Here is a 12,517-nt window from a genome sequence, read left to right as displayed (position 1 = left end):
GTAGTTTTATAATAACAGCTGTAGAACATTCATTTGGTACAAAAGCCAGACCTTAGCTTTAGGTCACTAATCAAATACTACTTCAATGCCTACAAATTGTTACTTCTGGTACTGCTAGCACATATATGTTGTAAGAATTTTTCCCAAATCATATCCTTATTTGTGATCCTCAAATACTATTTTGCTTCCCCAATATTCTTTCCCTAAGGCAACCTAGGATACCAACTACTTTCTCCCTCTTTTCAATATCCTCTCCACAAGGTCTGGTTCTTTATTTATAGTTCCTACAAGTTACCATAATGCAGTTAAGTATAACTACTCAAGAAACCCATTTTAAATTGGCTATAGGAGTCCAAAGAAAGCTCACTTGAACAAGCCTAAACATCTCTGTGCTTTGATTTGCTTTACCAAAACAAACAAACAAAACCTGATGTTACTGTCAAGTACTGTTATGCATGTAAACTATCAGCTCAAACTTTGAAGCAATAAAATTCAATTTCTCAAGTACATTATGTCAAAACATGCTGTGTCAGAGCAAAAAACCTATTCCAATTACAGGCTTGATTGAAAATCCAAAATATTATGTTCAGCCTAAATACAAACAGCACCTCTTTAGAACTTACAGAGATTTTTACCTCTGGAAGGGGTTGCATTTAAGAGCATTGTGGCTAGAGAAACAATGGTCCTTCATTCTTCCTTGCAGAAGAAACTGCAGCGAGTACAGGCATATGGAAATATTCTCTTCCAGCACACAGTTTGGTTTGCTCTTATATATCGCAAAACCCATCAGCAAAAAGATCTAGCACAAACGAAAAGTAATGCTCAAAAAGAATGCCAAGTTGAAAGAGACAAGAAGTAAAAATGAAGAGAAAATGTACTTTAGGAACAACTGCTTGGCCTATTCAGTAATTCTACCACCTGCTGACTCACTCTGTGAATATAAGAAAAGGTGGGCGCAGTGGGTAAGACAATCACACTCTTTCTCACTATAGACCTATAATCTGCTCTATACCCAATGTGATAAGGGAATTGCATAAATTGAGTGACTCTATGCCTGCATATTTATCTACTGTAAAAATGAATAGCCTGAGTAGCAAAATAATAAAGCAAAACAAATTCAACTCACCCAAGGACTGTCAAGTCACAACCAAGTGATTATGCCTGTTTCCTTAACAGATCCGCCTGCTGTAGGGCAATTTCAGACCCGTTTGTTCCAAAAGGCATAATGGGAGGGAGGACAATATTTCCTGGTTGCAACTTGGCAACTACAGCACATTTTTACTCCCTTAAAAATTCATCCAAGGCCTAAATCCCAATGGATCATTGCAGAGTTTAGAAAAGAATTTTAAAAGATTGGGGGGGGGGGAATATCTTCCCAATGAACTTTTCCCTAAAAATAATCCTACACATTATACATTCCAATAAAGTTTCACTTCATGGGAGTGTTAGGCAAAGATTTTTTTTAAAGAAGCGATAAAAAGATCATTAATTAGAGAGCTTCTTAACACTCTTCAAACAAATTGATAGCATTGCTAAACATTCTGGCGCCATTAAAGAAGATATTTCAAAAAGCCCATTTAAGGTCACATTTTACTGGGGTGAATGTCTCTCCTGCACCAATAACTTTCCCACACTAATTACAAGGGGGAAATAAAGACATATTGTTAGCTATGTATCCTATAAAAATCTTTCAAACATCTCTTCTATAAGAACTTAATAGGGAGAGAATTATTGGAGGTGTGTGATGTATTTACACTATACTAAAATGTACACTTTTTAGCTTACATTTAAAAACACCATGAATTGATACGATAATCAGAATTATAATATGTTTCAATGCAGTTTCTTTGGACAGCATTTCTTATTATAGCACCATGGAACTCTGAAATTGCACAACCCACAGAAGCCACGATTTTCATAATCTGCCTTTTGTCTCCTTCCTCACGTTGTCACACACTTTCACCTTAAATCCAACTCTCCAAACCAGAGTATGTGAATAGTGCCTAGGACACTGACACAGTGTCCCCAGGAAAGGATAAACACTGCTTGCTTAGAAAAGTGAACATTGTCAACAGCGAAGTCAATGGGCCTGTTCACACTGTATCCCATTTCGCATTAACATAGTAAAGTCTGCTTCAATTCAGGCGGTTAGATTACTTCACTACAAATATGTCTTTTCCCTCCCACACACAGTTCACTTCCCATTAATCATGCCTACCAGAAATAGCACGTGCAGACATAAAGCCAGATTTTACAGAGTCTAAACCTTCTGTCTCCCTTTGCTACTAACCATGTGAAATAGGCATTCCAGACATGTTTTCGCTACCCCAAAGCCCCAACATCTTTCATCCTGGGTTATGCTTGTATTTACAAAATAGAGAGCAATTGAAGGCACTTGCATGCACTGAACCCTGGTCATTACAAAGCTTTCCGTTCTCATTTTCCTGTTCTGTACTGTTCCTATAACAACCTTCCCTTGGAAGAGAATCACCCTGCTTTATAATTTCTCTGGCTGCTGTCTTAAGCCTCAGTCACCCCATCGGGAGGAAAGTCCACTAGGACAACACCACCAAAAATAAAATAAAAAAGAAGGATCTAAGGGAGAAAGACCAGAGCTTTCCCCAAGAACAAAAGGAGCAAAGTTCAGAAGAAGCTTTCGTGCACAGACATCACCAGCAGGGGCGAGGGGCAGGCGGAAGTGAAGGCAGATCCTGCGCTTGCCCCGAGTGATGGACTGACAGAGCAGCCTGGCTTTTGGAGGTCACCGGCCGGGCCCAAGGAAGGATGCAAGCCTGGCAATAGGCAGGGCAGGAAGAAGAAGAAGAGAGTATAGTCAGGGAGGGGAGGCCGGCCCTATGGAGAGGGAAGCCATGTGGAAAGTTTACCTGAAAGCACAGATAGAGCTCTGTGTGGAAAAGAGAGACAGGCTGGCTGCAAACTAGACATGCAAAGAAGACACTTTGCCTGGGCTGGCTTGGGGGTGCCTTGCATAAAGGAAGGAAGGGAAAAGCAGGAGGAGGAGAAGGAGAAAGCAGCCCCCGGGTGTGGCATGGGGAGGAGAGAGCGCATCCCCCTGAGGCGTGGCTGCAGTGCAGGCAAAGGCGCGCGAGGGGCCACCCGGCGGAGGCCTGGCTGGGCAAGGGAGGCGAGAGGAAAGGGGCTGCCCCCAGCCCCTGCCTGGTTCCGAAAGTGCCCCCAGGAATGCGGGGAAGGAAAAGGAGAGCTCAGGGTGGTCCCTCACCCACGCGAGGCGGGGAAGCCGTGGCCGCCAAGCCCCCTCCTGCTCTCTCCCTCTCAACCCCCCCCCAAAAAAAAAACCCGCCCGGCCGAGGCCAAGAAGGGCGACTCCGGCCTGAGCGAGCCCCGCGCCGGCTGGCCGAGTGGAAGGGCTCTCAAGGCACTGGCGGCGGCGGCACTCACGTTCTCGGTGTCCCGCTCGTTGACGGTGGGCAGCGGCGTGCGGGTGGACATCTTGCGCGGGAGAGGCGCTGCTGCAGAGCCGGCCCGGGCCAAGCTGGGAATGGCCGAGCCCGCCGCCGCCGCCGCCGCCCGCCCTGGACTCGCAGGCCTCTGCGGCGCGGCTCCTCGGAGCGAGGCTGAGGCGGCCCGCCTCTAGGCTCCCGGAGCCCTTGCCATGGCTTCTGGGTCGCCCGCCGCCGCCCCCTGGGCCGGGATTACCGCGGCGGCAGCGGCAGCAGCAGCAGCCTGGCCGGCTCCTCCTCCTCCTCCTCCCGCCGCGGCGCGCTCAGGTGAGTGGCCGGCAGCGCTGCGTAGGGGAGCCGGAGCGGTTTCCTCGCCGCATCCGGCGGCGGCGGCTGCTCCTCCTCCTACTCCCTGTTTTTCTCCTCCTCCTCTCTGAGCTGGGCCCGGCTCGGTCACAGGCCGGAGAAGAGGAGGGGACGCGGCTCGGATTGCGGAGGGGACGGAGCAGCCGGAGCCGGCCGCTTGCAGCGCTGAGGAAACACTAGGGGCGCCTCATCCCGCCTTGCGGAGACGCTCTCGCCTTCATTCATTGACGCCGACGGCACCCAAGTCCACCCCTCCCGCCTTGCCGGGGGTTGTGTTTGCTCCTCCTCCTCACGCATCCAGGGCAGCTTCACACGCTACGAAATTCCTCCGGGAAAAGAGTTTCCGTCTAAGGAAAAGAAAAGAAAAGGATCAACGCGAGACTCGCGCGTGTCGAGGGGCGCCCTCCTCCAGCTCCCCACGGGTGGAAATGGGGACGCTCTTGTGCGCTTGTAAGATCCCTATCGGCACCCCAAGAACCGGTGCCCGAGTCCCTTTCCAGTCGCTCTGTTTTGCGTTTGGCCAGGTGTTTTTCACGAGTGGTGCTCTGATAGATTGCTATTTACTCTGTCACAGCCTGCCCAGCATTGATTTGCAAGCAAAGAGAACGTGTCTGGGTTTTGCGTGTTTGTTTTGCTTTTGGCTACTAGCAAAATATACAAAGTTCAGACTGAAATCTCATCAGCTGCCTGCAGCATTTGAAAGGGCAGGATGTGGCTACTTAATAGCTTAGTGTTTATGTATGTGCATTTAACATGTATGTGCACTCGAGGCAAAATTCTACTACCCAGTCAAAATATTTATCTGGGAGTAAATTCCACAGAATTCCCTGTTAATGTCCAAATACTTGGAACATTCATACAGACAGAATGGCAAATCTAGTAGCAAACATTTTTAAAAAAGACATCCCCTACAAAACAGAATACTTTGAGTGTATGCTGGTGCTGATCAGACACACAAACTCTGGAAACCAAAGTGAATCCCAAATTTACATGTGAGCAATTGACATTGTCTATGAAATGTGTTAATTCCCACATGGAAATGTTTTTAAGTGTAAGAATTACAAGCCCATTGATAATTAGCTGATACACTTATTGTTTCTGTGTAGGAAATTGTGTGCATAAAAATAGAATCACACCATACCATGTTAGAACATGCTGCCAGCCAGGACTTCCTTTGAAATACAGTATGCAAGAACCTAGATAGGAAAATACATGCGCAGTGCTCACAGTTCTCTGCAATGGAAATTTTCTGTGCATGTGGGATAGAAGGGGTTTCTGTGTAAACTTGGTACCAGAAAGTTTTAAAATTATTATTTGAGTTAGGTCTGATCTATTTGTCCAACCTTTCACATCTGTGAACCGAGAGTTTCTTTGACACTGAGATCCACATACTGTACTGCTTTTTAAGGCAGGGCTCAACTTGCTACAGAGTGAATCCCATCAGTGCCACCACACGGTGAGCACTAGGAAAGGATAAGGGCTGCTGAGCCCAGAGAGGGTAACAAGCAGTTATCACAAATTCACCACCCTATTTTGTATCCCATATGCTTTTCTTGGGGAGAAGGGGCAGGATGAAGCAGGGTTGCCTGCTGGTAGAGGTAGGAGTAGAGAAAACAACCACTGTGTCCTTCATCTGGGAACTGTAAGGCACAATTATAGGAAAATAATAAAAGTATCAAACTTTTATTGTTGGTGTTGCTTAGAAGCACTCTAGGTGACCTAAAGTAAGGCAAGTCATCCTCAGCTGTATTCTTCCTTATCAAGATAATGAGCTACCTAACATTGTTTTCATACTAAGTTGTGGGGCAGCTTGGAAGAACACTTTTACAGTGCTATATAAGCAAGAAGTAGTATTACTATGCCCAGTTCTAATGACATACCTTTGAAAGTCTTGTTAGCATCCTGAGAATCCCATTTCTAGTCCTCAGGACTGTAGAGAGAAACTTGTGAAATTATTGGGAAAGTGCCAGAGGATGAGAAATTGTGAAGCATGTGAAATAAGACTAGATCATTTCAAGAGTTAAGGTAGCTCTGTTAATCTCTAAGAAAAATTCCGAAGTCCTTTAAAGGTCTTGCCCTAATAAGGACTTGCTTCCATATTGATTGCTTCCAAATGTGGTATCTAAGACTATTAGTAGGATGATAGCTACCAAGCAGAAGATGCATACCTGGTGCAGGGATCTTAGGTTTCTGTGGCTATTTAGAACCATGCAGACTAGTAGTGACTGGAATGGGGATTTCCTCCATTCACCAGCTAGTGTTCTGTGGTTGACTGGTGGTCTAATGTAATCTGCATATTACTGTGGTGTAACCAGCCTGATATAACCAACCTGCTTAAGTGTAATTAATGCATGAAATGGTTAAGATCATAGAGTAAGCTGTCCTGCTAAGCTTAGCTCACCTTGGGAGGGACTAGGCAGTCAAGTCTTTGTTCCCCCTCAGTCTACTTGATGAACTCAGCATGTGAAGAGGCTAAACTGGTTGTTCCATCTTCACCACATGACTCTCACAAGCCACTATTGAGTTTCTATACCAATAATTTAGGAACTTTCATCATAGTAACTAAGCCAAGTGTTACTGCCTGTGCAACATTTTCTGAATGCTGTATGGAAAAGCCCATGAATCTGACCTTTGGAGAGTTTGTAAGTAAACCACTTTTAACTTACCATCCTTTACTTTGCTGCATACTTTTTGATTTTAAATCTCTGCTGAGCTTCTCTCACCAAAGAGTACTTGGATCTTCGGATCCAGAAATTCTCCTTTTTATACCTATCTTTTTCCCTTGAAACAACAATTACATGGCCAGAAAGCATTTTAATGAAGTATTTTATTTTTAAGGAACAGTTCTCTCTCACTAAGTTAGTTGACCTAGTCAACAGCCAATATATAAATTATGGAGTCTGGACTCTTACAGTTCAGAATAATAGTTGTAGATTTGGGGAGCAGTTTCATAATACTATACTGACTCATGAAAATGGTACATTAAAGAACACATGGGAGTGGTTCAATTCAAGACTCCCAAGGCTTTTAAGAATAAAATCTGCAGGTTTCTAAAAATTTTAAAACTTTGAAGTTAATGGTTTTCGGAGTTTAGACCAGGTTTTCTTGCCCTGCTTTTCAAATTTCAGGTATGCTGATTTCCATTCAAATCTGAACTGCAAATCGGAGTACTCCTATTATTTTGCATCAGAACACCAACAAAATTGCTTGCAGTTGTTTCAAAGCTGGCTTGGTATCTAAAAATTTCAGCATTATTCCAGATCAGAATTGCTCAGAGTGAGCCAAATGAATGTTTTTCAGAAATACCAATATCGATTCCTTCCTGGATTTGTGGTTGCAGGAGAAAGCAGCTTAAACTAAAACCCATATAAATGTATTCAGTGTCACCACTGAGTCGGGAAAGACTTCCTGACTTCCTGTAATAGCATTTGAGCATGAGCTGACTAGCAATACTATAGTCCCCCTAGGGTCACGATCATGCATAATGCTCCTTTATACCTTTTGCAGCCTAGAGATATTATTTTCCAATACTCTCATTTTTGTCAACGTTATTGCTTGCTACTTTAGTGCCAGTTGTGTTTTCAGAGTTCAAATACATTCTTCTTCATAACAGAGCAGCAGAGAGGGCTGTGTCTACTGTAACTGATAGAGAAAGGTCTAACTAAGATGTGATAACTCAGGAGGAGAAATGACTAAAGTAATAATTTTCCATTTGCTGGAGTCCCCCTTTAAGAACAGAAGAGCCTGCTATGGCAGGCCAAAGACCCATCTAGTTTGTTCTGACATTGGCCAACCATAGCAAAACCTGAGCACAACAGATTCTCTTTGTATAAATAAAAATGTTTTGTCACAAGGTGTGTTTTTGGCCATCATAGGGGCTGATTTTCAAGAAGCAGCAGCTCAGGACAAACCAACAAAAATCTCATTGTTATGGATTTGCCTGGAACTTTAAGACTGAAATTACCACCAACTGTAAGCAATATTCTGTTCGGAGGGTAAAAATTTAAGCTGGAGTTGCTCTTTAATCAGGATTTACCACAACCCTTTCTATAAAAAAAATCCATAAACCTTGTTTTCACTTCGGGAACAATCAGTTTATGCCAACTGGAATTCCAAATATATAGCACAACCAGGAAGCTTTTAACTAGACTGAAATGTTCAGCCTCATGTAGTTGTGCAAAGCAGTAATAAAATAAAGCAACAGTAGGCAATTCCATTTCACCAAAGCCTGATAAAGTACTCCTTCACATTGTGCATGGTTAAACTATGGGGATTGTACCACATGTTGTGATAGCAACCAACTGGGATAGCTGGTTAAATTAAAGGGGATTAGACAAATTTATGAAGGATAAGGCTATCAATAGCAACTAATCACAATGCCTATATACTACTTCCTGATCAAAGTCATCATGCCTTGGAGTAACATTTATTGGGGAACAACAGCAGCAGAGGACTAATGACTCAAGTCTTTGTGGTCTTCCCATGGGCAGCTGATTGGCTGCTGTGGAAACAATGTGAAAGCCAATTTGAAATACAGTCGTACCTCAGAAGTTGAACGGAATCCGTTCCAGAAGTCTGTTTGACTTCCAAAAAAATCAGAAACCAAGGCACAGCTTCCAATTGTCTACAGGAACCTCCTGCAGCCAATCGGAACCTGCAGAACCCGCGTTGGACATTCGGGCCCTAAGAATGTTCGCAAACCAGAACACTCACTTCCATGTTTGCTGCTTTCGGAAGCCAAAATGTTTGAGTCGCAAGGTGTTTGACTTCCGAGGTACGACTGTACATTGAAATCAGTGGATTGGTTTTAACGGGTCTATTCTGTTATGACGTTGGACTAGAGGGGCTTTATGTCTGATGCAGCAAAACTTTTCTTATTGCTTCATATATTTTGTTTTGCATACATGCTGTGCTTTCCATGTAGGGAAATATTTTGTGTTTGAAATGACCTTAGTCGTCCCCCCCCCCCCCGGTCTTGGAGTCTGCTTTGTTTTATACCTGACTCGTGATTTCCAAATGCTCGGGGCTAAATTAGAGAATTTGCAGGTTCAGAACAAGTCGTTCTATCTGCTGAATCTCTGCTTGGTGATGTCTACCTGTCTGTCCCTCCCACTTCCCTCCCAGTCATATCTGTTCTCTCACCTCTGTCAAGAGTTTGAAGATGGAGAATGAGCAGCCACCCCACGGCTGAGGTAAAGAGTAAACTCTTTGGAATCTAAATCAAGAGACAGAGCAGAAATTGAAATGCCATTTTCATTCAAGTTAGGGCCTTTTGCACTTTTCATCCTAAAGCTCTTATTTGGATTTTGCTTAATGGTTCTGTTCTGTAGTGTAAATAAGACAATTTGCAATGACATTACCTTATCACAGCAGCTCTGATTAGCATATCATTTGCATACAGTGGCAGCTTTACAGAGATTGTTTATTTTAGAAGCATTCCCCCCACGTATATTTATATCTTGATTAACACATACACCGATGAAATCATAGGGTGCTGGAATTTTTTTTAATGTGCCTAACCCAGAGCATGAGAAACAGCTGTTTGGAGAGCTAAGTTGCAAAATCATTACTGCTTTTCTTTCCAGCAACACTTCTTCCCTTTATTTATAATATTTCAATCCCACGTTTCAGCAAAAGGTTCCAAGGCTGCTAGCAATAAACATTTAAAATTCAACAATTAATATTCAAATTAAAATCAAAAACAGCAGTGTAAGCAGCTGACAAAAGCAAACAGAGCAAGAATCAAAGCAATCATCTGCAAACAGGCAAATTGTCTCCGCCTCTTGGTGCCAAAAAACTAGCAAACTAGGCACCAGCTGAGTAGTTTTAGGGAGAGGGTTCCACAGCTGGTATACCATAAGTCATAAGGTCCTTTCCCTAGTTATTTAATATTTGAAGGCAGCAGCTCCCAGAGCAAGACTTTTTACAGAACAGTTCTATTCCAATCATCTTCACTTGCTGCATCTGTTGGCCCCTATCTGTGGGGGGAAACAAGTTTCTATTTCACCATTATTCCACCCGACATCTTCAGAAGATTTCTGTTTGCTATCCTGTCCTAGTGTAGATGAACTCATTGTGGAGTCTGGAGAAAACAAGCCAGGGCAGGGAGCCAGACAAGTGGAGATTGTGTAGCAGTTTATCAGCTCAAGAACCTGCCTTAAAACTCTTGATTGTAGAGGACTACAGTCATACCTCGGGTTGAAGTAGCTTCAGGATGAGTATTTTTGGGTTGCGCTCCATGGTGACCTGGAAGTAACAGTAAGCTATAGTGGGGTGTGTGTGCGTGTGTGTGTGTAGGCAGGAATAGGTGCAAGGGACACTTAATTTTCTGCCAATGCTTCCCAGTGATTCAGTATTCTTATTTGTGTTAACTGAAATGAGACCTATTGTGGTTTAGTAAATTAGGTGTGGGGTTGCATAGCTACCACAAATAAAACAAAAATCCAGTGTCTGTATGTTCTTGCATTTTTTGCAGTAATGGCAGCTCCTGCATGAGAACAATTGCTCATGCCCAGAAAACTCAGAATGCTTTTGTTATTTTGCAAATCTGACATTAAATCTCTGGGCATAGAAATCATGGAGTGGGGAATGAGGGAGAAGTGGTGTTGTGTTTGTTTTTAAAGAGTCAGGGCGGCATAGCTTTTAGTGCCAGACCTGGCCTGGGGAGGCCTGTCTCCGAATCCCCACTCATCCATGAATGTGTGATGTTGAGTCAGGGACAATCTCCCAGAATCACCTGCCTCCCAGGGTTGTTACGAGGACAAAAAGAGGGGAGGGGAGGGGACCATGTATGTTTCCCTAAGATCCCTGGAGGGTGACTCGAATAAAATATTTCAGTATTAAGTAAACATGTTCCTTCATGCTTTTAAAATGTGTTTGTGAAGATTTGAGACACGCAGGACCAGTCAGAACTCAAAGATCATACAGTATTTACATTCAAATCTAAAATATGGTGCTTATGAATAATAAATAGCACATAAGCAAAGTCACATGTACATAAGAGATACATGTGCATAATTAATGAATATGCAATGCACAGAAAGATGAACAATCCCCAATCCAGGTACAGTAAGGAGTGTGATATTTAACAAACGGGCTGCTTCAATTTCTGCTGTCCTTTTCAGCAGGGTGGGGGAGAGCTGGACGAATTAATGCTTCTTTATAACAACAAAGCAGTTTATTTTTGTATGTCATACTGTCACAGGAATAGCATCCTCGAAATACCATGAGGTAATGCTCCCTGGCTTTCATGGAGGGAAGACAAAGCCAAGTGTTTCCCAATCCCCACAGGGCATGTGCTATCTCATAGCAACACAGAGACTGCTTTGTGGAGGGATGTTACTCCTTGATCAGGTAGAAGAGCCTTTGAATCTCAGTTGGGAAACACGGTGTGCCAGTCTTAAAGCTCCATCACTGATATTGGTGGGCTGCCACAAAACAGTTTAAGCTGGAAGCCGGATAAGGAGCATCACTCTCTTAAAAGTGGGCTCAGGTGATGAGTGCACTGCAGCCATAACAGCACTGCAGCCATAACAGCACTGCAGCCATAACAGATCACTGAGAAATAAGATGAGAGTATCAGCATGCTCAGGGGAACTCCCAAATTTGCAGAAATGCAAAAAAGAAAAAAGGAGAGAAAAAAGAGCACCCTCCCCTCCAATGAAAGTTGAGCAGGGTCAATTGATAGGTTGAGTGTCATTTGAAAAAGAAAATCGGAAAACTGGGAGTGAGGTCAAGATGTGTCAGAGGGCACATCCAGGCAATCTGTTTATTGCGCATTCTCATCCTGATTTGTTTGCAGGGAGATCAGGCAAGGTTCACTATTCAGTGAGCATTACAGTGGTACCTCGGGTTACATATGCTTAAGGTTACATACGCTTCAGTTTACAGACTCTGCTAATCCAGAAATATTACCTCAGGTTAAGAACTTTGCTTCAGGATGAGAACAGAAATCGTGCTCCGGTGGCGCAGCGGCAGCAGGAGGCCCCATTAGCTAAAGTGGTGCTTCAGGTTAAGAACAGTTTCAGGTTAAGTACAGACCTCCAGAACGAATTAAGTTCTTAACCCGAGGTACCACTGTACTTGTTTATTTGCAGGGAGGTCAGATGAAATTCCATCAAAGCAAGTGTTATTCCATACTTTTCAGGGCACTTTCTTGTCACTTTCCTTACTGGAAAAAAATATGATTTTGGGGAGAGGGGGGAACAGGTGTGCTGTGTACAGCCTCCCAATCAACTATAAATGCAGAACCTGAGTTTGCTGGCATGTGGTTGAATTTGAGGGGCTGCTCATCGAATTGGCAGATTACACCAAACTGGGAGGGGTAGCTAATGCCATGGAATGCAGAATTGGGATTCAATATGACCTTAACAGATTGGAGAACTGGGCCCAAGCTTACATTTATCCCTATTGCCATTCATTTTGTAAGGTTCTGCACTTTTTCAAGAATAACCAGCTGCGCAACTATAAGCTGGGGAACACCTGTGAAAAGGATCTAGGGACTTTAGTAGACCACAAGTAATAGTCTCACTCTATTCTGCCTTGGACAGACAACACCTGGAGTATTGTATCCAGTTCTGGGTGCCACAATTTAAGAAGGATATTGAAAAGCTGGAACATGTGCAGAGGAGGGCAACCAAGATGATCAAGGGTCTTGCTTGTTTTCTCTTGCTCCAGAGGGTAGGACCCAAATCAATGCCTTTAATAGGTCATGCTATATTCTGGATATG

At 43.6% G+C, this 12,517-nt stretch overlaps 1 protein-coding gene across 5 annotated transcripts in view; it reads right to left on the bottom strand.

Moving 5' to 3' along the window:
* The window catches only part of MARK1 (microtubule affinity regulating kinase 1), a 69,808-nt gene extending 65,717 nt beyond the window's left edge, over positions 1 to 4,091 (bottom strand). Inside the window, exons 1-2 of one of the 5 annotated variants that reach the window (XM_082217495.1) lie at positions 3,559 to 4,038; positions 3,421 to 3,518 (exon numbers count right to left, since the gene is read on the bottom strand). In XM_082217495.1, the coding sequence (XP_082073621.1) occupies positions 3,421 to 3,471 (51 nt within the window). In that variant the 5' untranslated portion in view covers positions 3,472 to 3,518; positions 3,559 to 4,038. Of the gene's footprint in view, positions 1 to 3,420 lie in introns of all 5 variants that reach the window. The other 4 variants (XR_014218168.1, XM_082217497.1, XM_082217499.1 and 1 more) reach the window with 4 other exon arrangements.
* Between the last annotated feature and the right edge of the window lie 8,426 nt (positions 4,092 to 12,517).

Source organism: Podarcis vaucheri (genome assembly GCF_965113315.1).
Source record: "Podarcis vaucheri genome assembly, chromosome: 3".
Lineage (NCBI taxonomy): Eukaryota > Metazoa > Chordata > Lepidosauria > Squamata > Lacertidae > Podarcis > Podarcis vaucheri.
The sequence above is the reverse complement of the archived record's forward strand: the minus strand, read 5'-3'. Positions and strand labels throughout refer to the sequence as shown.